Raw genomic sequence first — 27713 nt, 5'->3', positions numbered from 1 at the left:
GGTGGGGGGTGCGGTGTGTGCGCCCTGTGCCTCACCGTGCCTCCCTTCGCAGGCAGCCTGCGGGGCGCGGGCCCCTGACCGCTGCCGAGAGGGAAGGGGGGTCGGGGGGTCGCGGAGGCCACAAGGTAGAGGCGCTTCCTTGGGCCGCAGCCCCCGCGCTCCGCCCGCCCGCCGGCGCTGCCCTCAGCGCGGGGCCCGGAGCCTGCGCAGTGCGGCGGGGAGCGGCCTCCCGGCCCTGCCCTGCCCTGCCCGGCCCTGCCCGCCCTGCCCCGTGCCCGCCCGCCCGCGGGGTAACCGCGCCGGGGCCGCTGCCCCGCTCCCCGCGGGGCCTGTGGGCACCGGGGGCCGCGCCGCGACAGCGCCCCGCCCGCGCCCGCATGGGCCTGGCCGAGCCATGGCCGCCCTGTACCAGAGCGCGGACCCGTCCGCCTCGGCCTCGCCGAACAAGCTGCTGGCGCTGAAGGACGTGCGGCAGGTGAAGGAGGAGACCACGCTGGACGAGAAGCTTTTCCTGCTGGCCTGCGACAAAGGTACCGGCCCGGCCTCCCCCCCGCGAGGCCTCGGCCACTCGCCCCGATGGCCCGAGCCCCCCCCGCCCGCCGGCGCCGGGGGTCAGCCCCGCCATGGCCGCGCCTGTTGCCGGGGGCGGCGGGACCCCCGAGCGGGTCCGGCCCCGCCGCCTCCCGCTGTCCCAGAGCCAGCGGCCCCGGCTCCTTCTGCCGGGAAGTAACTCCTGAGGGAGTTCGGTTTGTGCCGGAGGAATTCGTAAGGTATTTATTTGCTGCGTTCGCTGTTAGAAGAGCCTGTGCGTGTGAAGCTGCTGTAAAATCAGGGCTTATCTTAACATCACCGCAATTAGCGCGACCGGTATCCTGCGATTGGTACCCGTGGTTGTGGACGGGCAGAGATTTTCCTTTCTAAAATATGCTTCTTTATGCCTATATTTAGTTACCCTTGAGTAGAAATGTGGTCTTAAATAAAACTGATCTTAACAGGTCTGAAATGTTGAACTCCGAGATTGGCTTTTACTGCTGTGCTGCTCGGCCCTTCGTGCTGGGTTCCCGGGCACGGCTGTGGGGTGTTGACATGTGTGCTGGCCCGGAGTTTAGGTTTGCTCGCACCCGTGGGAGTATTTCTGCGGTGACATCAGCCAGCGAGCTTAGGAACTGTGCTCTGCCCGTGAAGCCTGTCCCGAACATCGGATGAAGCCACAGCTTGCTCTCTTAAGTATAAGCAGGGGTTGAGGGAGCTAAAATGATGCATGACAAAAAATGTAGGAAACCCATTGTCCATATAACAGCTGGTTGAGTACTCTTGATGGCTCTTCTTCATGTATTTTACTCCAGGTAGAAGTATTCTATATATACTTCTGTAAGTATTCTACACTAAGGTCTGTCTTGGTCGTGGTCTTCTATGTTGCAAAATAATTGGTTACCCCAGAGACAGTTTTGAAAGCTACCCATGCTTTTGTGTGTGTTTGGAACTAAGGGCGTAGATGAAGTACATGTCTATTGCTTTCCTGAAAAGACGTAAATCTTTGGTTTTCTACCTGCTTATCTACCTTGACTTCTTGCTTGTCTGTCAGTGTCTTGTTGTCAGCTATGGAATGTTGTCTCATTTGTGGGTAGCTGGTACTTAAAATGTTCACATGCTTTAGGATAATACAGAGTGATACCCATGCGTTACTTGTGCAGGTGACTATTACATGGTTAAGAAACTCCTGGAGGAAAACAGCTCGGGGGAAATGAATATAAATTGTGTGGATGTGCTTGGACGAAATGCTGTTACCATAACCATTGAAAATGAAAACTTGGACATACTACAGCTCCTTTTGGATTACGGCTGCCAGGTATACAACACATTATTGAAAGTTTTCTGTGTAGTCATATATGTGCTCAGTTAATCTGTCAGAATTTGGAAGGGAACACAATCTGCCTTTATAGGCAGTTCAGTTCTTTTTCTATTTAATAATTGCGAAAGTGGGTTTTTTTTTCACAAAAATTTAATGTTCTGTAAGTATATGTAAATGTATAAGTGACATTTTCAATCATATGAACAAGTCTGAATTTTATTTTAAATATTGTTCCTGTTGCAGATAAAATGCACACATTATCTTTAAGCAAAATAAACAGTATATAGTCAGTGCATCATATTAAAAAGTGTAAAATGCAGATATCCCTTTGGCTGTGGAGTATAATAACTTTTTAAATGGTAACACAGAAAAATGGACATTATATTAGCTGATTTTAAGTTAAGGCAAATGTGCATTTCTGCAAGTGCTTTCTTGTTAAAGTTGATCTGTGCTTGATGGCAGAATAGTTCCCTGCAACAATGCTTCCTTAACTGTATGCAGCATCTCTGCTGCTGCTGGGAGAGTGGAAGCTATGATGGCTTAAGTATGTAAGACAGGGAGAAGTAGCATCTCTTACTACATTTTTTGATATTGGGCATGAATAAAACAACAAGCTTTTCTTTTTCTTTTATTTTTTAAAGTGAAAATTTGAATTTTTGAAATTGAATTAAAAAGAATAATATCAATTGAAGGGAAAATGAAAAGCTGATTAGCTCAGCTTAGGAGAAGTTGCAGAAGGAGTTACCAGCCAAGAAGAAAAAACTACTACGAATGCAGGGCTGAAGTATTGCATAGGCCCTAGCTGTGTCACACAGACACTTGCTTTTAATGTTTTTAATACCATAGTAAACTATCCCTTAGAACTTGATTTTTGCAAGTATTCAGCATCGTCTTTGCTGGAAAGCAATTTCTGCAGTTTGTTCTTTTGCTGTTTGTGCAATGAAACAAATTGTCAGTGAGGCTCTGTGAACTCCTGGAATGACAGCCTGCATTTGTATCCTGATCACTGGTGTGGTAATAATGCAGAACATTGTTTTAGTACTTGAAATATAAATTTAAAATAGTATATTAAAAAATGCAGTTTGCCTTGCATTTGACTCTTTATGCTGTTTAAGTTACTGCTTTTCACATATGATTTTTTTCCTTTCCTTAGTCATCGGATGCACTTTTGGTGGCTATTGACTCGGAAGTGGTGGGAGCTGTGGACATTCTGCTTAATCACCGACCCAAAAGATCCTCCAGACCGACCATTGTGGTTGAGTGTTGTTAGTCCTTGATTTTTGGTTGGGGGGTGCAGGCTATCGCATTCTGGGTAGCTGTGGTATTTAAAACAATGTTCTTAAGTTCTGCATCTCTGAGGTGATAAAACCTGGGCACTGAGGATCGTTTTTGTAGCCTAATTTGTCTGAAAGATGGAATACATTGTTTTGCTTTACGGCCTAAGGAATACAGCACCTTTATACCTGCCAGTGCTAATAAGTGCCTAGTTTGGAAGAGAATGAAAACAGTGGTTATAAATCTTTTCTTGTAGCCTGTTTGTGAGCTGGTTAGCAGCCTTGACCTAGAAAGGGTTTATTCATGTATTGAAGCTTCATAGATTTTTCGAGCAAATCTATAAATGTCAGATCTTCACCTTGAAATTAATCACTTGAAACTTAACTTGGCAATGCTTAATTATCAGAGAACTTGTAAAAGTACACAACTAGAGGTGGAGGAAGGGAAGGAATAAGGTATTGTGTGACAGAGTATGGCACATTCGAGATATTTTTTTCTGCACTTAGTAAATAAAATAATTTTTTCTCATATTACAGCAAGATAACTTTTAATGTCACACGTATATTGGAGAAGGTAGGCATTGAATGTCAGATTTTCTGTGTAAATAAATCAGAAACATTTCTGTGTCTGTTTCTCAGTATTTATCTGAGAGGTGTTTGAATGTTTTTGCAAATTTTTCCTTCTTTTTGTGTTATGAAACATTGGAAAGCATTTTGAAGAGCAGATTCACTGTTAAACAGTCATAAAACCCCTTACATGTAAGCACTGTAGAACTGTAGGTAATAAATTTAGGCACTTGCTGTGTTTTATTCCAGAAATTAATGGAACGCATTCAGAACCCAGAGTACTCAACGACCATGGATGTGGCACCAGTCATTTTAGCTGCTCATCGGAACAACTATGAAATTCTCACCATGCTGCTAAAGCAAGATATATCCTTGCCCAAACCTCATGCTGTAGGCTGTGAATGCACACTGTGTACTGCCAAGAACAAAAAAGATAGTCTGCGACATTCCAGGTGAGACTCAGCAGTCATAGTCCCTAATAAAAAAATTCTCAGTCCTCAGGTATTGCTTGGGTCACGTTCACTATGTTTCCTTTTTCTTTTGAAGGTGAAGTTTATCAGTGAATTCCTGTAATACATTGTAGCCCATATTGTGAGAAATGGTAGTTCTTGGGGATGGGTTGTGCTTGAAAAGGCTGGTGGGAGGCAGTGGCTTTTTTTCCATTTTGGTTTTGTACTTAGTCCCTGTGCATCTTAAGCTACATGCCTTTCCTTGCTACCAGTTGTGTCTCAAACATTCTGGCTACCTTTGGCTTGGGAGCATAGGGATTATGCAAATGAAATTTTTCTCAAATTACTTAATACTGGGGGGGGGGCTTGAACCAGAATGAGGAGGTAGATAATTCTGTATCAGGGACTGATGTATGCAAACACTATTTTTTCCTTTTTGCTTCAGTATTTTTAAGAGTAGGAAAGCTTTTTAATAAAGGTTCAGGTGAGGAGAGGGATTTACTAGTCTGGTAAATATTTTGCCTGGTTAACTGGACAACGTGTGAGGGTTGAATAAAATTTGTATGTGAGAGTTGGGATGAAAAATCACAGAGCTCAAAGATCATAAGGGTGCTGCAATTACGATATGCAGTTAATTACTGTGTAATTACTCAGTATGTATGCAAAATACTAAAAAATAAGAGAAGTGAAAACATAATTGTTACTGGTATTTGGCTACTCCAGGCCACATTCTGGTATCCGTGCTATACCCCATGTTGTCATCTTCAGTATGAGAAAAGGTGTCAGGGTATCCCAAGCAGACAAAAAATAGAAACATTTGAGATAGCAGCTCTTAGTTTAAACTAGAACAGATAGCATCCTGTTTTTCAGTGTTCACGAGTCACTCAGTGACACATCCCTTCAAACGCATTCCCTAGGTTTTTTTCTGTGTTGCACATTAAAGCTCCTTATTTCATAGAATCATAGAACCAACCAGATTGGAAAAGACCTCCAAGATCATGAAGTCCAACCCTTGATCCAACAGCGCCGTGGTTACTAGACACATGGCACCAAGTGCCACATCCAGTTTCTGACTTAAAATGTCAGAATTTTACAAATGCTCTTACCTTGACTGATGGCCTTCTGCTGCTGTACTGATAACAGTGACAGTAGTGAGGAAAAGAAGAGGGAACCAGTTTGGCCAATTTTTGGTACTTAAGGGTTCTAAATATGTCATGGAACTGTGTCTTCCATGACATACCACATTTAATGCTTGTAGTGTCTGATTTTAAGAAACCAGATTGTTTTGTCTTTCAGCTGCTTATGCAAACCTTTGGAATAGGTTCTGATTTGAAACTGCTAATGAAGTGAAACACCTTCATTTTGCTTGCTCTCCTATTGTCACAGGTTTCGTCTTGACATTTATCGGTGTTTAGCCAGTCCTGCTTTAATAATGTTGACAGAGGAGGATCCAATCCTACGAGCTTTTGAACTCAGTGCAGACTTGAAAGAATTAAGCCTTGTTGAGGTTGAATTCAGGTAGGAATTGAAAATACAAACCAATTTTAATACTTATGAAATTACATGTACAGAAATGTGTATGCATTAGAAAAGGTTTATTCTTAATTTTTTTTTTAATTGGATTGTTTAAACTGATAAATAGACATAATAACAAGTTATATAATTTATGCCTCACTGGTAGTTATTTTGACGGTTTAATTACTTTGAATTCTTTTAGGTGTAGACAGTTCAATCTGTATAGTTGCACCAACAGTTCAAATTTCAGCTCTACTCTGAAAAACAGAAATTATGCTAAAGGCTGACTTATGTGAAAATCACACACCTATTAATCATATCAGTATCTCACCAGTATTCTGCACTTTTTTTTCCTGTATCAGGATAGAAGTATGCAATAACTTGTTTATACTGATCTGACTCATGTCGAGAGTTGTTTAGAGCATTGTTTCTTAAGTTTGTCCCTTATAAGACTTTGAACAGTGTATGTGTGTGTATATATATATATGAAATATGCATATGTGTGGAGATTTCCTGTTGAAAATGCTCTATTTAATGAACAAATGGTCAGTATAATTTCATGTTTGAACTATGCAGATTTCTACCATTTTGTAACTTACCAGCACAAAAGCTTTCCAAGAATGTGAAAGCAAGTGTTTATATGAGGTAAAATTCTACTTTCCTAAACAATGTGTGAATTTTCTGTATTTTAGCTGCTTGTCTTTCTTAATAAGAGCTCAATTGTTGCATTTTTATGGTACAAGTTGGCACTAAAATGGACTGTGTGCAAGGTGAGAGAAGGAAATCATGTGGTTTCTTTTCCTGTGTTTATTATATTAATACTTAGTATTCAGTGAATAGACTTTAATTTTCAGATTACAGGAATAAAGCAAAACCCAAAACAACTTCCTGTTAAGTGGCAAGTCCAAGTGATTACTTAGCAGTGCCATGTTTTGTGCCTACCACACTTTCTTATCTCCTGGAAATAATTCTAAGCTTTCGTTCTGTATGTGGAACTGATTAGATGAGAATTTGTGCACTGTACGTCTGTTTGTCAGTTTTTCTCTAGTGGTCTTGCAAACTAAACTGAAGTGTAATGGTCATGTCACATGATGAGAACTACTCAGAGTTGTCTTAGGAGTGCTTGGACCTTGACACGTGACTTTTGGGGGGGTTTCTTTTAATTTATCTCAACATAACATACAATCTCAACCAAAACCAGATAATTAATTATTTAACGGATAATATAAGAACAGTGTAATAGTACTTTCTGCTTCTGTGTCTTTCAGAAATGATTATGAGGAGCTCGCTCAACAGTGCAAAACCTTTGCTAAAGATCTGCTTGCACAAGCACGGAATTCCCGGGAGCTGGAAGTGATTCTGAATCACACATCCAGCGATGAACATGTAGACAAGCGAGGATTGTTGGAAGAGAGGATGAACCTAAGCCGCTTAAAACTTGCAATCAAGTATAATCAAAAAGAGGTTTGTCTTTGCAGTAACTTGATAGACTTTCCATATCATATTTTGCTAGTAATTAATTTAATTTGTTGTTGGGCCTCTAGACATAGAAATGGAAATAAATGTGCAGGAGTTATAGAAGAGATCATAATACACAGGGTACCAGCATGTAAAACAGGGAAGTGATGCTGCAAGATACTGAGTGTTTCTTCAGTACTTACTGTGGAGAAGAATGTAGTATTTTCTGTTTTGGAGTATAAACTACTGCTTTTCTATGAACAGCTCTGGTAGTGTAATTATTTGTTCAGATCCTCATTAAATCCTTGCCTAGGGAGGCATGGATCCTTAGGTGCCAAACATGATTTATCATCTTCTCGCTAGTCATTAACTGTTCAGCTTTGTTTCAGCCTTGCTGGAGCTGTTCAGTAATTAAGTTGGACCTGTGCTGGTATAACTGAATAGTGCCTCTGTTCCAGAATAGCAGTGCTTTTTATGCCATCAGTATGCAACTTATGTCATGCAGTAGATTATTGTCATCTTTGTCCCTTGACAAATTATAACTCTAGTTTTCTGTGCTAGAAGGCAAATGGGTGTTTGTGGGATTCCTAGTACAAGGATCAAGGGCAGAAAGTTTGCTTTCCATGCAAAATCAATTTTTAGTTAGCATTTGCAGAAGGAGATATAATTCTGTCTGTTCTACTTGTCTGGTTTTAAACTGTTTGTGAAACTGTTGAAACACATGGTGTTTAAAAGGCATAAGCCATAGTTATGGAATGCCCTAGAAGCAGCATTACATATTTCTGGTGTGCATTCAACAAGCACACGGAAGGGTTTCAGGTGTTCTTCTGGGTTTGAGGATAGCTTGTTTTTACCACAGTACTTAGAAAATAACAACTTTTTTGTGTGGTATGAGGAAAATATCTGCAGAATGTGCTTTATTCCTGGCAAGTTTACTGTAGAGACAGTTTTTATGATGCTTTATAGAATATGATGATAACAGCGAGGTTCTTTTTTGATTAAATGACAGACCATTCTCTGATGAAATACATTGTTTTGTAACTCATACAGATAAGCATCTGAAATTTGAAACTATATTTGCATAATATACATAACTTTCAGGACAAACTTGCCTTTTTTTGAGGGATTGATATGTATAATTTACTCTGATGTAAAATTAACCCTGCTGAATAGAGCCATAGTGATTTTAAGAACTCATATGTATAAAACTGCTTGACCACTTTGGTCCTTATCTTACAATGTGTTGTGTTTTACGTTGTACATAGTATTCAACAATAACAGTATCTTATTCTTCAGTTAAGATCACTATATTTTATAGTAACACAGAGTGGAGCTGTCTGAGGTATGATGTTATTTATCTGCTAGATTTCTAAATTATTAGAAATCAAAATTCTTAACCTAAAACTCATTGACAGTCTAGTGTGTATAATTTATGTTTAGTTGCTGACTCTAAAAGGAAATTAGAATAATGGCTGGTTTTATGCATAGTGGTTCCATATTGCTTTGGTATCTTACGAGATAATTATTTCAAGTTGATATTCTTGCCTTTTCTTGTTAATTGGTATCTACACATTTGAAAGTTTGAAAATTAATGATGTAAATTAGTAATGTGTATTAAGAAACCTGAGACTGGTTTCTTGTTTGTTTCTCCCCCCCAGTTTGTTGCCCAGTCCAACTGTCAGCAGTTCCTGAACACGGTGTGGTTCGGGCAGATGGCCGGCTATCGCCGCAAGCACACCTGCAAGAAGATCTTGACTGTTTTGATGGTTGGCATTTTCTGGCCAGTTCTGTCCCTGTGTTATTTGTTAGCTCCTAAATCTCGAGTTGGTCGAATGATTCACACTCCTTTTATGAAGTTTATTATTCATGGAGCTTCATATTTCACGTTTCTCTTATTACTCAATTTGTACTCCCTTGTCTACAATGAGAATAAGAAGAATACAATGGGACCAGCCCTTGAGAGAATAGACTATCTTCTGATAATCTGGCTAATTGGTAGGTGTGATTTGAGTGCATTGGACGGTAATTGCTGATGTTGATGGCACAGTAATGACTTGTGTAACCTTCTTAGGAAACCAGCATGATATTCATGTTGTATATGTTTATGTTTGCATGCATACCTCATCTTAGTCTAATTAATTGAAGGTGTGCATTTACCTCATCTTGTTATAAAACACAGAAACAAGTAGTATTTTCTCAAGGTATGGTTTTCCATTTCTGAATGTCATTGCCACTGATTATCATAACTAGTGGAAAGACTGCATGTCAGTTCTGGTTGATGCAGCAGAGGGAGCACAGGTATCATTTTTGTTCAGTTCTCAGGAACTTTCGGTTGAAAATTCATAAAACCTTTTACAGTGTTTTTGGTTGGATGGCATGTGTTTGTTTTTACATTAAAATTTACCGTAATGTGATGATTAGATGTGTATCATTTATTTGACCAGACTCATAAGAAGCAATGACGTGGTAAAAAAAAAACCAAAGTTTTTATCTAAGTAGTTCTGGGTGATTTATTTGATATTTTAGGGTGGGTTTTTTTGTGTAATGGTGGTTCCTTTCACTGTTGAGCTGTATGAAAAACGTTGAGTAGTTCATGCCGATTTTGGAAATACTCAGTACCACCCCCCCCCCAAAAAAAACCACAGACAGGTCTTAAGACTTGAAAACTTCAACTTTTGAATGCAAAACAGATTCCTTTTTGCTTTGAGATTAAATATCTGGGTTTAGAAATTATTTTGTTCCATGAAATCTACTGTAGATGAAGTGTGTCCTTAGGTGGTCTTGGCTATAAACATTTTATTTTCTTCATGTAGTAGTCTAATGTGGATTTCAATTAAGATTGAAATATGACCTCTAAGTAACATAATCATTAAAATTGGGTTATTTTTCATATTACTGAATCTTAACAGATTTTTTACATAGTAATTGCATTTATAGCTTAAATGCTTATTTTGTAATGGCATATTGTACTTATTCCTTACAAATATTCAGTAAGTTGAAAAATAATGTATTTAGAAAATGTCTTACAAAATCAACTGGAATAAAAAGAACCAAGTAACAAGGATTCACCATATTCCATTTTCCATATCATATTCCATAGTTCCATTAAAATGCATTCTAAAAATCACTGTCAAAATGGCCACAGCAGAATTTCTAACACATAAAGTTGGTAGCAGGTTTTGTATTCTTCTAGGTTAACTTTCAAAATCAGGAATAAAGTAATTTTCTAATTTATTGAGCATAAATCATACAAATGTCTTCCACAGGAAAATAAAGCAACAGAACTCCAGTTCTTGTGTGTGTAAATAACATCAACTGTAGCATCTTCTCCATCTCCTTTTACTGATTCTGTAACAAATTCACTGTAAAATACATCACGATTGTATGTGAAAGAATATCTGTTCACTACAATGGCTTCACTTCCCTGGGTTTTCTATTTTTCCTGCAGGAATGGTGTGGTCAGATGTTAAGAGACTCTGGTATGAGGGTTTAGAAGATTTTTTAGAAGAATCCCGTAATCAGCTTAGTTTTGTCATGAATTCCCTGTATTTGGCAACTTTTGCCCTCAAGGTCGTTGCCCATAACAAGGTGAGCACTCGTCTTCATAGATCGTTTGTCTGAGCACATGTGACTGTAGTGCAGAGCTGCACAGTGCAGGAAGATGTGTTACACGTGGGGTGTTGGCAGCAGTAGGTTGTGGTGAAGGGCACAACATTAATAACAGCCCTACTATTTGGGTACAGCTTAGGCTGTGGGGTTAAATGTTCTATGGGGTATATGCCATGTAGTTGTCAAGACCTCAGGTCTTGTTGCGTCTTGAAGAGGACTTGATGAGGCAGATAGGAGTTAGAAAACACCTCAAGACATGTCCAACTACTTGGAGACCTCAAACAGAGCTACTGTCTTCCTTGTAAGAACTAGCTGGTCTTCCATCCATTTCACCTGATGTGGCATTTGAGCTTGCCTGAGTCCCTAGTACCATACAGAAAGCTAATAGTAATCTCTGTGTTTGGATTGCCTAAAGCTATTTTGTTACAGAAAGTTTTATTTAGCTTTTGATTACATATACTCAAATGTCCTAAGTGGTTGTGGGGGGATTTTTAATTGGTTTTTGGCTTGGTGGGGTTGTTTTGGTTGGAGTTTTTTATGGTAGTAAGGATAAAAGCCCTGAGACCATAGAGGAGCCTTGTCTTTTCTCTATGAAAAGCCATCTGGATTTGGTTGAAGATGTGAGTTTTGCAGACCATCATTGCCATTCTGTTGCATGTGTTGTTTGCCACACAGCATATGGCAAGCTGCCAGACCAATTGAATGTGACTATTATAGCAAAATTCAAGCCAGTGCAGTAGCACCATTATTTTGTCTTGCAAACTGTAAGTTGACAGCTGTCTGGCAGTTGGGAGGGAAATAAACTGGTTTAGTTCTTCCCAACTTGGTGTTTGGCTCATTTCCCTATCCTTGGATTGATTCAGAGGCTGGTAATCACTTGGAAAGGAAGGCTCCATTTCTTGGAAAAAAACTTGAGGGAGAATGCCATGTTGGGCTGCCTTCCCAGCCATTTGCTTTGCAACCAGCATGTCTGTAGTAGCAGTTCTTTGCTAAGATAAGAGCCCTTTGCTGCTAATTTAAGTTGTAACCTTTGGGAAGATGCAGGACTCCTGTCCTATGTAACAGGCACATAATGGGTTTTTTGCCACTGTTATATGACAAAATTTATTTTTATGGTTTATAAATCATTTAGGTATCCAAATAAAAATGTTTGTCTTACATCTTGGGTCCATGTTATAGGCACTTAAGCTGTAAGAAGTAAAGGAAGAGTCTCTGTAGCAGGAGGATTTGTACATATGCAAATGCAATGTATAAAAACATGTTTATCCCTATTTCTTGCCATCTTTGTGCAGCAGACTTTTGGGCAAGTTATTTTAAAGCAGCTTTGAGTTCCTTAGGTTTTGAATGTCGATTTTGAGGCAGCAGGAACTGGTAATATAAATGCTGAGTGTTTTCAGCCAAGCCGAAAGTTGGGATCTGTGGATATTCCATGAATAAGTTGAATAGTAGTACCTAGTGGATAGTACTTGAAGGGTGTGTTTACATCAACAGTTTATTTGTGACTTCCATTCTCTGTAGCCATTCACAAAATCTGTTGAAGGAACCCCAAGTCATAAGTGTTTCTAAAGCTGGTTAAGGTCAGCTGTCACTGTGTGTGTGTGTGTGTGTGTGTTGGTTTTCTTTACACCATCTTAATGTTATTTTTGACTGAGGCCTGTTATATACATATTGCACATGTTTATGAAGTACATGAGTCCCTGTTTCAACAAAACATGCAAAACAGAGGAATAAATGATTTCAACAAATGAGTGGCAGAGTTAGGTGTTGAATTTAAATTGTCTGATTTCTGGCTCCCTCTGGAATGCCTTTTAAACTGCCTTTGTCTAAAAAGAGTGAAATTTCTGAAAGAGGTGAGGCATCTATGAATGATATATGTTAATTTCTTTTATGCTCTTGCCTGTTTTGGAGGCAGAAGTAGGGAGTGGTGCATGGCTGCATTTCTGTCTTTGTAATGTCACTGATCTCTGTCCTTTTTATGTTTCAGTTCCATGACTATGCTGAAAGGAAGGACTGGGATGCATTCCATCCTACCCTAGTAGCAGAAGGACTTTTTGCTTTTGCTAATGTTCTTAGTTACCTGCGTCTCTTCTTTATGTACACAACCAGCTCTATTCTGGGACCACTCCAGGTGAGTATCATTTCTGCCTGAGAAAATATTAAACCTAATTTGCCATCAAGAGTCTTATTGAGAATATGAAAAAAAGTTAAGTAAGAAAGTGAAAAGTAGAAGTGATACTGCATTGAAGTTTGATTTTTTTTTCCAATCTCTCATGTAGAACATGATCGAGGAAAAGGTAAGAAAAAGAGTGAAAGACCTTGTGTGGTTCACTTTCTTATGGTATTTTTCCATGATAACTGTACCTATAGTGTCTTTTTGTTTTCATCTGTTTTTATCTGTGATCTCATTGAAGCTGCATGTTGAGTTGTGCACATTGCTTTTGTTTGAAAAATATAAATCTCTCAAGAGTATTGAAATAATCATCTATTTATTGGCAGTTATAAAAAGGGAGAACAGGTTTCTTACAAATTCTTACTTGGAATTTGCTGGAGCCTTCCCGTGAGTAATGATGAGAGTAAAAACCCCCACATTTCAATGACATAATTTTCTGTTATACATTTTAGGTGGAAATGTACTTGCATACTTTGAAAAAAATACTAAAGTCTTGATGTTGCATTAAGCATTAGGCTTGTTGTACAAATTGATTGAACGCTGAAGTCTCTCCACATTTTAAAGAGATTCACTGTTTTATGTGTATATTTATTTATGTACTAGAACTTGCACAAGTTTTTATTAGGAGACTCTGTTATGAAATTCTCCAAGTAAATAAAAACAGTCAACAGTGCCCCATTCAGAGGCACACAGGAGCTTATGTTATTACTGTTGGCCAGTAGGGCTGGTGCAACAACTCCTACAGTATTTTCTGAAAGTAGGTCACAAAGTTCAAATGGTGGTAATCAAATATGGCATGGAAACCCAGCAGTGGGGGTGGGGGAAGGCAGCTACCATGGTCTCTTGGCTATTAGAGTTATTTTTAAGCATTCAGTTACTTGACTCATTGGTTAGTAAAACCTATTATAATACAGATTTGTAAGTTGGCTGTGTGTGGTGGTTTTTTATTATTAACAGAAGGTAGAATAATATTCCTCTAGATTAGATAATTAGATTTCAGATGCTTAGAAATTGTGAATGCTTAGAGAGGGCAAGCATGAATATATGAAGAAAGCAACTGGCATTTGGGATGGGTTATTACACTCTGTTCCAAACAAAATAGTTTTGGGTGGTTTGCACTTCTTATGTGTTCTGTTTCATCTACTGTGTCTCTCTCTTGACTGGGACCATGTGTCAGTTAAAGGGTAAATGTTTTGTTGTTGGGATTTGGGTTGGGTTATTTTCCATTAAAGGCTTAGATGTGATGAAAAATAGGATGGGGATGACAGTCATCCTGACTAATGTGCATATAATTGGTGCACAGCTCTACTACAGTTGCAGAGTCTCCCTGACTGTGACAAACTGTACTGACTCAGGGTATTCTGTGCTGCAGGGGGTACTCAGAGAGTTCCCAGCAGCATGAGAGGGAGCAGGAGCAGGAGTTCATCTCCCAGTGAAGTTGTACTTGCAAAACCTGAGCAGTGTTACAGTTCAGGACTATGATTTGGTACAGGTTTTGATTCATACAGGATTAGGCTTTCCACGTGCCGATTTATATAGAAGATTACATTGACCCAATCCCTTTTTACATATTTGCATTCTTTATGATGATATATTGTTCTCAAGAAATTCTTAGGAGCAGTAATTAAATTATATAAACAGTTTATGCTGTGTCTGTGTAAAAATTTATCCTTATGTCAAAAGCAAGGTCTTTTCTGTGTTGGAGAAAGGCATAAGCATATATTGTAACTTTTTTTAAAGATGCTGTTGTACTAATGTTGCAGAGTTCTGTATAGGATATTTTGAATTGGAAACTAATGATCAGAATTTACTGCCATACATTCTATACTTTATCCTTCAGTTTTTATGTGCTTACACACACATGTTTATTTAAAATCTTACATGAAATGTACAGTAAATTAATACTGTATTCTGCAGATGGGCTTTGGTATACTACTTTTAAAAATTTTTTTTATTAGCGATGAATTATGATTCCAAATGTTTTGATTAATTCAATGTCCTTATAAGTATTTTCTTAGCTTTCTATGGTGGCATTTATGTTCACATGCATTTCATTTACTGCTTTTGTCTGTTAACTTATGAGTTCCTTACTACCATTGGTACTGCAGATAAATACTAAAGTCTAAATACCATTGCTTATGGTTATGTGTAGGATATTAACTTATCAGGTGATGTTAAAACTACTTACATTTTCTTTTTAGTATCTAGAATTTTAGTTTGAAAAACAGTACAAGGATATCTCCTGATTTTGAGACCTGTTTAGCATGTGAAAATTCAACTTAAATATTTAAAATGTAAATAGATTTTTTTTTTTTGCTGATTAGAGGCTGAAGGAGAGAATACAAATAATAACTACATGTTTTACTAAAATAGGAAATAAATCTATTTCACAGATTTCAATGGGGCAGATGCTGCAAGATTTTGGAAAATTTCTGGGCATGTTTCTTCTTGTCTTGTTCTCATTCACAATTGGATTGACACAACTTTATGATAAAGGATTTACTGTAAATGAAGAAAAGGACTGTGCGGGTATTTTCTGTGAACAACAGAGCAATGACACATTTCATTCGTGAGTCTGATATCTATAAAATAGCTGATTGTTTTAGCCCTTACTCTTTAGTAATTAAACAAAATTGGAATTTTTCAATGAACTTGAATTTTACATTAAAAGCTTTTGGTGTTTGCTTTCCCTAACCCGATTTTTGTTTTTCTTGGTTTTGCAGGTTCATTGGCACATGTTTTGCTCTGTTCTGGTACATATTCTCCCTGGCACATGTAGCAATTTTTGTCACACGTTTCAGCTATGGTGAAGAATTACAGTCTTTTGTGGGGGCTGTTATTGTTGGTACCTACAACGTGGTGGTTGTGATAGTGTTAACTAAACTCCTTGTGGCAATGCTTCATAAAAGTTTTCAGCTGATAGCAGTAAGTGGTTTCTGATTGATTTCTAATAACTGTATGTTTGGATTTGTACAAATTTCTTCCTGTGATGTTTAGATTAATCTATAGACCTTCATGGCTGAGCTCTGTCAGTGAGCTCACAAGGCTCATCTTTCCTTCAAATAAGAATTTTTTATTTATTTTGATCCAAATAAAATGGGTACTTTGCATGTTGAATGTGTACAGGGCTTTGGCCCGCTGGGAATTGATGACTTTCTTGATACAGTGGCTGTTCAGGATGCTGTTCTTGATATGTGTGGTGCTTTGGCATTTGATAAGGGGGTTATACCTTCATGGCTGAATTTTGTACTTACATAGAGTATATAGTGAATTAAAGAGAGTGTACTTATTTTATGTCTTTAATATTATAATATTAAAACAAGCTTATTAAAATACTATGTAACCTATATCTTAAAATGCTATATAACCAAAATTAAATTATGGTCAGTTTACAGGTATGAGAAAATAAAACTTATATCCTGTTAATATTTTTGCTTCTTTTCTCTGTTAATGTTTGTGATGCTTTAGAATCATGAAGACAAGGAGTGGAAGTTTGCCCGTGCCAAGCTCTGGCTCAGCTACTTTGATGACAAATGCACGCTCCCCCCACCTTTCAATGTCATCCCCTCTCCCAAGACTATCTGTTACCTCTTCAACAGTCTCAGTAAATGGATCTGCTCTCATACATCAAGTGGCAAAGTGAAACGTCAGAACAGCCTTAAGGTAAGGAATGACTGGGAAAGCTCCAGGCTCTGAAGCTGGAGAGGTCCTGCTTGCTAAAATGAAATGTCATAAGGTGAACGCTGCTAAGATTAACACCAACTACAGAATAATATGTATTGCATCTGAAATATAAATAAGTGGTACCTATTTCTGCTTAAGTAAAGTTCTAATAACTTTCTGGTTTGGGAATTTCAACCCCCTTCCCTCCAATCTCCAGTTCCCCCAGAAATAGTCTGGAAAAAAATGCTTTGATTGAATGAAAACACATAGAAACCTCAGGGAAGTATGTGCTAATCTCAAAAATGGTGAGGTTAGAGTATTCTTTGGGGAAGGTAATTGGTTTTAAACACATTACAGAAGTGTCAAAATAAATAACCAAAAACGATCACTGAAGCCTTTCGTTGTTGGGGGGAGGAATTTTTTTTTTTTTCTTAAATAAACGTTTTTTTGTACCCTGTAATTTTGCATACTAATTTTGCATCTTCTTGCTGACAAAAATAGCATTAAATAACCAAATAAAAAACTTCATGGAATTTGCACTGAGAGACATTCTGGACTATGGAACCTCTTAATAGCTCATAGGACAATTACCAAGACAGGTAGATAAAAAAATTTTCAGTTTTGACGGTACAGCAGATAATAATTTAAATTTTGCAGGCAATTTAGATGCATTGTATGTTTGTGCACATCAGCATGTATTTATAAAATAGCTTTGTTATTTTGTTCATATTTATTCTCTGTATAGTTGTGTATAGGCTTTAGGCTCAAAGTTCACTTTTCCACAGTAAATGTGTGATATTTGTTTAAAGGAATGGAGAAATCTGAAGCAAAAGAGAGATGAGAATTACCAAAAGGTGATGTGTTGCTTAGTCCACCGTTACTTGACTTCCATGAGACAGAAGATGCAAAGTACGGATCAGGCAACTGTGGAAAACCTCAACGAACTGCGGCAAGACCTGTCGAAATTCCGCAATGAAATGAGAGACCTGCTTGGCTTCCGAACTTCTAAATACGCCATGTTTTATCCAAGAAACTAAGGCCTAGCTTATAAACAAGAAGTGTGTACTTTCAGATACCTGTAGGTAAAGTGTTGCCCTAATTCTGTTGCCAGATCATATCAACAAGATATTGCACAAAAATACATTTCAAAATGCATTTGCATGAGTCGCAGCTACAGCAAAGTGATTGGAATAAATGCAAAACCAGATATAGTGATTTTCTTAGGCTTTCAGTGTGTATATAAAATTTGTATATAGGAGTTTTTTAAATGTTCCCCAGAGTGTGGTTGTCAGGTGTCAGAGCTTCTTAACTAGCACAACGTCTTTCTTTCTTCTATTTTTGCTGTTTGTTCTTTTTTGATACTTGTTTTTCAAGTTGTGGGGGAAGATAGGCTTTTTAAACAAAAATCCAGCCTATGTTTATTTTTAATAGAAAAGTCAGATATAGAATAATAGAAAATTTCCAGCACAGTTGGAAATTATGTTTGACTGTAGGTTACAGTGCATGGGAAGACTGTATGGCTCTGAAAGAGGCAGTTCTAGTTTTGTATGTTAACCTTGACTGTAAACTAACATTTATAGAATACAGCACATCAAATCATGAAGATTCTTCCCTTTCATGGGAACACTGACATTTTGAACACAAAATAGACCAACTATTTCTTGAATGTTTATGGTTATATGTAAGACAATCAATTCCTACTTGGATTTTTCAGCAGTGCCTCAATAGTACATTTTAATATATGTGCTAAGATTGGGAACAGAATTTTAAAACTAACCTGTGCACATTTAATGTTTGATGTCTTGGGGTTTTAAAATCTGGATAATAAATTATTTGAATTATTAAAACCTGTCATTTAATGAAAGTGAGGTGGAGCACATGAGTGCTGTTGTTTGCAGTGCTGAATAATTCCTGTGAAACATTCTACGCTTGTTTCTGTGAGATCATCAAGTCTGGTCATTGGAGAGATGTACTTTAGAATGGTCTGCTTAACACAGGTTTTACATATCCTACTTTTAAACTTTTTTTTCTTTTTTCCTGTTTTTTACCACAATTGTTGCCAAGCTAGAATTCAGTTTGTGTCAGGAATACTATGTTTTGTGAAAACATGTGATCTGACTTTGCTTACAATGGACAGTAAGGGCTTTGTGGATTTTCTGTGCAAGAGGGTCCTTTATATGCTTATATATATATTATTCAAGCTGGCAAATTGTAATTGAGAAATGTGAGATTCCTGTATTTTTAATTACAAAATAAGTATATTTATGACAGCTAAAGGGTTGACTGACAATTTTGTTGTTACGATGGTGCTGTTCTACAATGGTTGTATGGCTGGAAGGTGCAGGCAGCCAGAGTGGTCTTTGACTGCAGTAGATTTGGGGAGATTGATGGAGTGGAGGCTCACACGAATGTTTACTTTTTTGAAGGAATTCTTATAAAACTTTTTCTTGTAAAGGTAATATATTTTCTGTACTATGACATTATGTATTTCTGAACCAGGTTTTAATACTCTGCTTCCAGAAATGTTACAGTCTAGAGGGATTCTGATACTTGATTTCATGTGAATAGGAAGTTAACCTCTTGGTTCAAAGCAAAGAGGATCACTGAGTTTTGTATTTGGACTCAGATCTCATGTTTGGATAATGCACCAACATAAAATCTATGTGCTGTCTGTGTTACATAGATCCAAAAAAGGAAGCAGACAAATAAAAGCTCTTTGAAAAATGTGGTTGTATTAATATTAGTCATATTGCAAACACAATATATCAGGTACCACATTGAAGGTAATTTGTCATGTCAAGGTAGTAAGTTTAAGGAAGGTAGCTGGTGTCAGTGTGTTACTGCCTTTTTTCCTCCTGGACCCATCCTGTTTGGTTCATTGAAATGGCATCATCCAGTGCCATGAAGAGATGCTTGAGCTGGTTCTAGACTAGCTAGGCTGGATCCTAGGACCATTATTAGCTGTTTGGCACCGGGCTCGCGCTGGTTGGTTGTGGGAAGCTGGTTATGTTGAGAGTATGAATGAAGGAGCTGATGGACTGACTGCTTTTCAGATGTTCAGCAGAGTCACTCAGAGCCAGCTTGGTCATTGTCCTGTGGCACAGTGTCCTACATCAGTGTGGATGTCCTTAGGAAGAACTGTTGTACTTCAAGGCTCTTTTGGGGTGTTTGGCTGGGAACTAGGGGTCCTGGAGTTTTTATTTGTCACTGAAACACATACCTGTAAAGTGATGGGGACCAGAGAGAGAAGTTTGTTCTCTGTTATACCTTAGTTACATAACATTTTGCATCTGTTTTGTTTGAAAGCCGTTGTAGTCTTCCTGTCTGCTTGGCTGCTAATCAGTACAGAGTGCTAGTTACCCAATCTTGTCTCATTTAGATTTTCCAAGTTTATGTGTGTTAAACATTCTATTGCTTTCTTATTTGGCAGTTTAATACTGGCTGTTCCAGTATTGTTGGGGATCCAAGCTCTCCTTTATGCCCACTCACAGAATAGTTCTGGACATGCAGAGAAACAAAATTTTAGATGTCACAAAAAAAATTTGGAGAAGCTGGAGTTTACTTGGCTGTAGGATTCAGAATGTTCTTGTGCAAATGTTAGTGCCAGTCATAAAAGTACTGAATTGGTTTTTTAAGCTGAAAAGGGTCGATCTTTCTTCCCTTTCATATTAATGTGTGTTTTGTCTTAAAGCTAACTTTGCCTTGATGAATGAAAAATGGAGATGGAAATTTTCATGCCACCTGTATTTGCAACAGAAAGGCCAAAACCACTCATTACTGAAAGGAAAAGCTTATTTTATGTTCTTACTAAACTGTAATTTCATCTGTGTAGAAATTATTTCAGAAATGGTATTGTGGTTAGATAATTTTGTTCCTGTTTGGTTGCAGGTTGGGTTTCAAATGTTCGAAGTTTAGTCACTACAACCTGCTTTCAAAAACTTGAAATAGTTGTTACCTGTGTTTTGTAACCAACTCATACTTGATAAAACTGGCAGTGCTCCGTGTTTCCTGTTCCCTGTTTCAGGCCTACTGCTGCCAGTGCCTTGATTTGGAAAAGGAACTGGTCTAAAGGGAGTGTTGAGAAGAGCATGCAGGAGCTTTCCTTACCTACCATTTGGTAGACGAGGAATAGGCTGCCAAACCCTTCTTGCCTCACTGGAAAAAGCTGCCTGACAGATGGGCATGTCATCATAAATAAAAATAGATTATTGTAGTTCAGGGTAGTTCTGAGCATGATTTCCACGTTGCTCCTCCCCAGGCTGCTGCCAAGAAATGTAGAGAGCACTGTGCATAAAACCCCTTAACCTGCATAGGAATCAATGCTGGAAAATTAAAATTTCAATTTAAAAGTTACAAAACTCCACCTGCTTTGCAAACAAGTGTTGCTGTCGGTTTCACAAAGAAATGCTTTTGGTTTGGTCAGTCAGGCAATCTGAAGTGGGGTTGCAGCACTGAGCTGTGGGATGTGAGCTGCCAGCACAGGCTCTTTGTACCTCTGTGCCTCCCTCTGGTCCTTTTGTCTCCTGCCCAGCTACCCATAAAGTCCTTGGAACAGACGCTGCTGCACTACTGAGCTGCACCATGGCCGTGTCTCTTGGCATTACATGTGGGAATCCATAATGGAAGAGAATGGTAATCTGCATTCCACTGCTGAAATAAGCAATGGGGACTTCCAACAGGGACTGTGTATTCCATTAGTTTTCCTGCCCATGGTTGCAAATTATCGAAAGAACTCTGGTCTGGTATTTCTATACAAGGAAAACAAGTACTTAAAGGGATTTTGGATTCTTTTCCATCCATGTTGTTCTTATTAGTATTCAGGTTTTCCTAGTTTGAACAGATATTTCATATCTGCTTTTGACAACAATGTTCTTCAATTTCTCAGTATTAATCTTTACTTGTAATCTGTTCCTGTTCCTCCACAGAAGATTACAGATTTGATTATAACCTTTCAGAGTAACAAATAACTGCATAAAACAGGCCAACAAAGACACTGTAACACTGTCTAACTGCTTCCAGTCTGCTCACTGTTTAGTCTCCAAATAGCTATTTGTTCAACCTTTTGCATATAGGCATGAAATAAATTAGACAGATATGCTCCTATTTACGCTGCTGGTGCCAGACTGAGCACTGCTGTATTGTCTGTCTTTCATGGGAGAGATGAAAACTTACACTATTTGCATGTGTACTTTACCACCACTAAATTAATTCCTACCTTCCTCCTCCCTAATTACCTTACAGAACTTATTAGTGACATTTACTAACTAGACAGTCATCAGTGTGAAAAGCATGGTGCTGTTTTACAGTTCTCTAAGTCTTTGAAGAGTAAATCCAGTTCTTGTTCAAATCAATGATTCACTGACTTCCCTGTAAGGAAAATCAGGTCCTTAATCAGCAAGGAAGTGTCAGTCAGACTGTGCAGGACCCAAACCATCAAAAGCATGTAAATTATCAAAAAAGAGCTTCTATGTTTAGCCGGCCCCCCCGATAAATAATTAATAACTAGTTGGTGTATGATTTAATCTTAAAATATTTTATTAAGCACAAGTAATAATGCAGAAATCCATGTAATAAAAAAACTTTAGAGAAAAAGCAAAGTTAAAATCAGTTGCTATAAATATTGCACTTAGAATTTTTATTTTACATACACAACTCCTTAAAAAAATTGGACAATTATAAGTTAACATCTTCCAAGTAAGTGGAATTTGTATGTTTGAGATCAGATGGCTATGCTGCAAATCTTCAGCATTAAGACTCAGGAGGATCTGTTCTCATCCTGTACCTGTAATGGATTTCACTTTGTGCCAGCTGTGCTTGGGTGGATGGGAGGAAAGGAAGGGTCAGCGTGGTCTTACTGTTGACAGTCAGTTGCATTTTCATGACTTACACTAAGTGAAAATTATTTTTCAAGACAGATGAGAGAATGCAGCTGTAGAATTCAGTTTTAACACGTTTTGTTTTTCAAGGCATTTAGCATCTTTGAGTTCTTAGCCTTAAAACTCATAACAAAGCTGTTGGGAAAGACTTTGCCTCTACCATCTTCTTCTACTTGGCCCATGATGATGTAGTTTAAACCTACAAAGGAGAGAATGAGATTACAAGACAGAAATCTGGGATGCCACTTGGTAAGTACAGTTCCTTACCTGTGGTCTCTGTTCATTTGAACTGTTCATTTTTTTTCAATGCCTTCTAACATTTTTCCTTCTACCTAAAGCAAATACTTCCTTACCAATCTTTGCCATGCTTGTTATGCCATAAAGTACAGTTAGGCACAAATCAAGTAGACACATAGCTAACTAATATATAACAATCATTAAATATATAGGGGATAGTCATTAAATGTAGACTGTCAAAGAGTCTGAAAGGCATTAGAAGAGCAGGATAAACACTAGATAATTTAGGCACCAACACCCAGAGTGGAATGGGTCTCATTCATTTCAGTATTTGCACACTTGCTCAGATTGTATGTTAGTGGCCATAAGAGATAGTGCACTTAAATCTTTGCATTCCCTTTTCCTCCCCAAAGACAGAAACATTTTCTAGATACATAGAGAGGCAGTCAGGCAAGCAAGGTGGACTCAGTGTGTGACAGAACCTGGCTTTGGAGAAATCGAGTGGATTTGCATATTTTTATGGCTCAGAAGGGTTAGGGGTTTGCAAGGCCTTAGGCTGGAAGGATTTGTGTCATAGGGATATAAACAGGGAAGTTTAGATATTAAGTAAAGGCCATTAAATAATTCATAGATATTTAGGATGAGAAACACAAGTATGTGGTTTGGAGCCAGGAGTCTGTGTAAAAGGAGACAGCTGGTTCCACCCAGGACATTATTATGTCTCCCAATGTCTAGTTTCCAGATAACTACAGGCAAAAGCTAGTTTCTGATTGTGATTTTTCACTTTGTTACTGCCCATCTTGAATTAATATGCTTAAACACCGGTACTATCTGGAACACTATCAGGGGTTTTTTAATGCTTATTGAATTATTTTGAATGTTTCCTGCTATGGTTCCATTTATGTAAAAACAAAATCTATTTGAGCTTCATTTGAGAGAACCAAATCAGATTTTACCTTGTATCCCATGGCTTTTAAAGAAAAAAAAGGTTTTTTGAACTCCTTTGATCTAAGTAAGCCTAATCCTTTTTAAGTAAAACTAAAAAATGCAGCAGAAACCTGGATTACTGGTTATTTTTAGCTTACATTGATTATTTTACTGATTATAGAAAAATTTACTGTAATTTTACTAATTTTTGTGGCCATATTTCGAAAAGTAGTTTTCAAAATTGCTGTCTTTTATAAAGACACAAAGCAGTTATTGTTATGCACTTACCTCTCCTGATGAGAGGACACTGCTTACATACAACAAGAATCTTGGCACTCATATTCTTGCCAGCTTGTTGAATTGCTAAATTCCCCTCCTTATAGACATTAATGATGGCTATTGTTGCATGCAGGCTGCCAGCCCGGGTTATCGTTGTGATTACAGTTCCAGTTATGACTAGGAAAGAAGATGTTTGATACATGTGATACATTTATATTTTAGACATAAATTTTCTGGCATCATAAAACTTAGTAAGTTTATTAGTCCCTAATAAGGAAATAATACTGGCAACAGTTACTAAAAACATTCATATCACCTGTAATAAATAACCCACTACTGTCAAATTTTGGTGGCATCAATAATGAAATTGTTGTAAGAATGTGCCAGTCTCTTGCAAGCCCAGTTCTTGGGTTTGATAATTTCAGTTAAACAGTTCAACTTTATCCTCCTTTAATGACAAATTTTAAAACAGTGGAGAAGTTGAATTGAAAGTGTTCCTCAAATCTCATGGGGTTAGCAATGTAAGTCAGAAGAGTATGGTTAAAGTGAAAAAAACAAAGGGGGTGGGGGGAGTTTTCCCATCAGATTGTTAGGGATTTTATAGGGGATTAAAAAAAGTTTCCAGTATTAATATGGGAAAACACTCTGACACATAACTGAAGAGCCCAGCAGTGATGATGCCATCCTAATGCACAGCAGACACCGCTTTTCCTGAGTGATTTGTGTCTGTACATACAGCAGTGCACGTGAGCTTCCATGACTTCTTTTAAAAATTCTTTGGAAGTGTATCCAGTGAATTGTGGCACAGTCAGCAGGTGCAGCATAATGTGTATTGGCTGGTTACAGACACATGAGCTGACAATACAGTAACTGAATCCATACTTCCCTGTGGTTGTCTTTTCAGATTGAGAAAGTGCGTTTGTCTCAGACATCTGTGCAGTGCCTATTTCAGAATATCTCCAAGAATGTATTGAGTAAAACACAGATACTAATGTGAGATACACATAAGGTGGTGTAAAAATATAGCCTATTATATTAATGATAACTCAGAACTACATCTGGTAAAACTCCCTTGAGTCTAAAAACACAGTGCCGAGTGAATAGTTAAAAAGAAACTTTGCTTCCTTACCAAAGTTGCTTGAACAATAATTGCTTTCCAGAGTCCCACTCCTTTTACACTTTTGCTGACACAGGGCAACTGTAGGTTTTGCAACTTTTTGAAGAGAAGAAGTAAATTGAAATTGAAATGAGGTATTTGGTACAAGTGCAAAGCAGTATGTTTATAAAAAAAAGAGAAGAAAGATGAATAATCCTGATGTATGAACACCATACATGAACACCACAGTAACAATATTCCTTTTCTCTGCCATCACCTCCAATGATCATCTTTTCAGGTGTCTCAGCTGTGTCTGTTCTAGTGACCTGATAGAATGGGGTGTTACAGAAAACTTACATGTGATCACAGTGGGATCTTAAATATGTAACCAAGTGCTGTTGCCACACAGCCCTAGTAGTACACTTGAAATATCATAATATGGTATTACAGTAATGCTTCCGAGGGAGGGGGTGGCTTTTATTGGAAATTACTGTACTGTGATGGAAGGGATCAGAGTTCAAATTCCTGACTTTTTTTTTTTTTCAGAATTTTTTACATAGCTTCTTGACGTGCAGTACTGCATGGTTTTTATTCATAACATTTTGAAACAATGTTTGAAGTATGTATTTAACATTAGGGATTGACATTTCTTTTCTGAAATGGAGTGCTTTGTTTATAAACAACTGAATACACTTTGTATCTTTCTCCTACTTGGGTGGGTGTTAATGGTCTCTGTACTTTACTCAGCTGACCCTTTCTACATAACATGTTGGGATGCAGTACTTTCAGGCTTTTATGTCCTTTTCAAATTTTTTTGGAATTGGTCACTGTCATCGTAATTATTGGATGGAGGTGAGAGAGATTTAAAAAATATATTTATAGCATTTATTTCTTCAAGTACTAATATTTTTATATAAGATAGAGACTGAAGCAATTCTTTAAAGTGCCTACTTAAGTTTAATATTTTATTCATGCCTGGAGTTCTGTGCAAGTTTGAACAGAGCTGATTTGCAAGATAATAAGTCTATCTGAGACACTTCTGATGCAAATGAAAGCTCAGAAATCTAACTAAACTGTAGAGGTTTGGTTTGCTTTGGTTTGTTTTTAAGATCAGAAATGCCTACATCATGCATAACTGATCAGACAGTGAAAGGACTTCTTGCTTCTGTCTGCCTGATAAGTGCTTCTGAAACATTCCCTCTGTTGTCCTCTCTCAGAAGAGTCTGCATGTTTTTATTTTCTAACGCTGATGCTGTCATAAAAATTGATTTGGAGTTAATTGGTAAAGCTCACCTCTGTTCCCTTCACCCACGAGCAGCTCACAGGGCGAAATGATGGCAAACCCTGAACACGGCGTGAGGGAGAACTGACAGCCTGGGTTACTTGAGACCAGGTATTTGAACTAACAACTGCATTAAAAAGTGCTTTATAGTGAAGAAGAGCTGAATTATTCATTGTCAGAGCAGCAGTCACATCAGAATGAGTTATAGGTCATTATGATTTCATTTTTATCATGTTTATTTTCATCTATTTTAAATACCTTTCGTTAGCACTATTTAAACGCCGCAGCTTCTTGGTTTCCTACTGTCCTGACTTTTGATGCATTTTAAGTACAAATCAGGTTATGTCTTGCAAAAACATCATAAATAATTTGGGTTTCTGCTATAACTGTTTCTTGAGTCTCTCACATTCAGGTTATAGAAATTCTAAGAATTTATCCCTTCAATATCTCAGTAATGAGCTAGTTTTGGCAATACCTTCAAAAAAACCCTCCTCTGATCTTTCATATATGCTGTCTAGTCTAAAATATAAAAGGAAACTTATTTTTAGTGTGACATATTTCTTTATAAGTTCCAATCCCAGAATTTTGTAAAATAAAAATAATTCTAGGAGAGTGTCACATTGACAGGGTGTTGGAAGAATATGAAGAGGGCTCAGGTGGCTTCCATACCAATTTTGCTTGATGTTAATAACTATATGAAGAAAAATACATTGAGATTTTTACAAATGAACTTCTATAGAAGAAAGAGTTCCTTTAAATAAAACTATTTCTTGAAATAGTTAGAACTTCTTATACAGAAGAAATTTGCTCATCCATTCTTCTATGGCATTTGCTAGTTAACTGTCCCAAATTTAGAAGAGACAGGAAGATTCTCTCAGGTGGAATGAGTTACTGTTACACTTAACTCTTGCCTGGATGGATTTCCTTTTAAAATGTTAAGTAGATTTTCCCATGAGTATGTTAAGGTACTCTATTGAGTCTATTAATTTTAATTAATTCCCTCAACATTTGAAATATTAACAAACCATGAAACTTTAATTTTTAATATACTTTCTGTTACATAGTTCTGTAACCCTCTCCTTGTCCTGGAATAATTAATTTTTCTAAGAAATTCTATAAAGCCAGTAAAACTTACTTGAGGTAGCAGGGACTGTTGTGGTCGTAGGTGGAACTGTAGTTGTGGGTAACTTTTTTGGTCTAAATTTATAATGACCAATAAAACCATCAGCTGTTAAGCTTAAATCAGACAAAAACTGAATGAGCAACTCATTTTTCTCAGACAGAATAGGCCTGAAATAGAAAAACAAAATAAAATATTTCCATTATTTTGGATGTCAAAGCAAAGCCAAAAAGCATTAATAGCATTCTTTAAGAAAAAAGAGAGTGCTTCTCTTTAATTACTGGTCTGAATGCAGTGGCTGCCTCCAAACTAATACTGAAAAGTATGTAGTTCTTTGCA

General features: G+C 37.7%; 2 protein-coding genes across 6 annotated transcripts in view; one reads left to right on the top strand and one right to left on the bottom strand.

Annotated features, from left to right (window-relative positions):
* Positions 1 to 179: 179 nt before the first annotated feature.
* TRPC1 (transient receptor potential cation channel subfamily C member 1) lies at positions 180 to 19284 on the top strand. 3 transcript variants are annotated; one of them, XM_027686303.1, is made up of 13 exons: positions 180 to 530; positions 1695 to 1849; positions 3006 to 3107; positions 3943 to 4145; positions 5529 to 5660; positions 6926 to 7121; positions 8774 to 9110; positions 10564 to 10703; positions 12709 to 12852; positions 15288 to 15463; positions 15618 to 15819; positions 16363 to 16557; positions 17367 to 19284. In XM_027686303.1, exons 1-13 carry the CDS (start codon positions 395 to 397, stop codon positions 17592 to 17594), a joined length of 2346 nt encoding a protein of 781 aa, XP_027542104.1. In that variant the 5' UTR covers positions 180 to 394; the 3' UTR covers positions 17595 to 19284. The 3 variants fall into 3 exon arrangements, with proteins under 3 accessions (XP_027542104.1, XP_027542105.1, XP_027542106.1); XM_027686304.1 differs by lacking the exon at positions 180 to 530 and adding an exon at positions 750 to 770; XM_027686305.1 differs by lacking the exon at positions 180 to 530 and having other exon boundaries at positions 1697 to 1849; positions 3006 to 3117.
* Positions 19285 to 22110: 2826 nt separating this feature from the next.
* Positions 22111 to 27713, bottom strand: part of PCOLCE2 (procollagen C-endopeptidase enhancer 2) — a 57523-nt gene continuing 51920 nt past the window's right edge. For all 3 annotated transcript variants that reach the window (XM_027686035.1, XM_027686037.1, XM_027686036.1), the window contains 4 exons: positions 27390 to 27544; positions 25006 to 25089; positions 23886 to 24053; positions 22111 to 22632 (listed from right to left, as the gene is read on the bottom strand). In XM_027686035.1, coding sequence (XP_027541836.1) covers positions 22502 to 22632; positions 23886 to 24053; positions 25006 to 25089; positions 27390 to 27544 — 538 coding nt within the window. In that variant the 3' untranslated portion in view covers positions 22111 to 22501. The remainder of the gene's footprint in view (positions 22633 to 23885; positions 24054 to 25005; positions 25090 to 27389; positions 27545 to 27713) is intronic.

The sequence above is a fragment of the Neopelma chrysocephalum genome, unplaced genomic scaffold, assembly GCF_003984885.1.
Source record: "Neopelma chrysocephalum unplaced genomic scaffold, ASM398488v2 Primary Assembly neopelma1_70, whole genome shotgun sequence".
Taxonomy (NCBI): domain Eukaryota; kingdom Metazoa; phylum Chordata; class Aves; order Passeriformes; family Pipridae; genus Neopelma; species Neopelma chrysocephalum.
Note: the sequence above shows the minus strand (reverse complement) of the source record. Positions and strands in the feature narration are given on the sequence as shown.

Coding starts and splice junctions, on each gene's coding strand:
- TRPC1 (XM_027686303.1), top strand. CDS start 395: ATGGCCGCCCTGTACCAGAGCGCGGACCCGTCCGCCTCGGCCTCGCCG. Junction 10,704..12,708: donor AGGTCGTTGCCCATAACAAG/GTGAGCACTCGT, acceptor TTTATGTTTCAG/TTCCATGACTATGCTGAAAG. Junction 15,464..15,617: donor AGCAATGACACATTTCATTC/GTGAGTCTGATA, acceptor TTGGTTTTGCAG/GTTCATTGGCACATGTTTTG.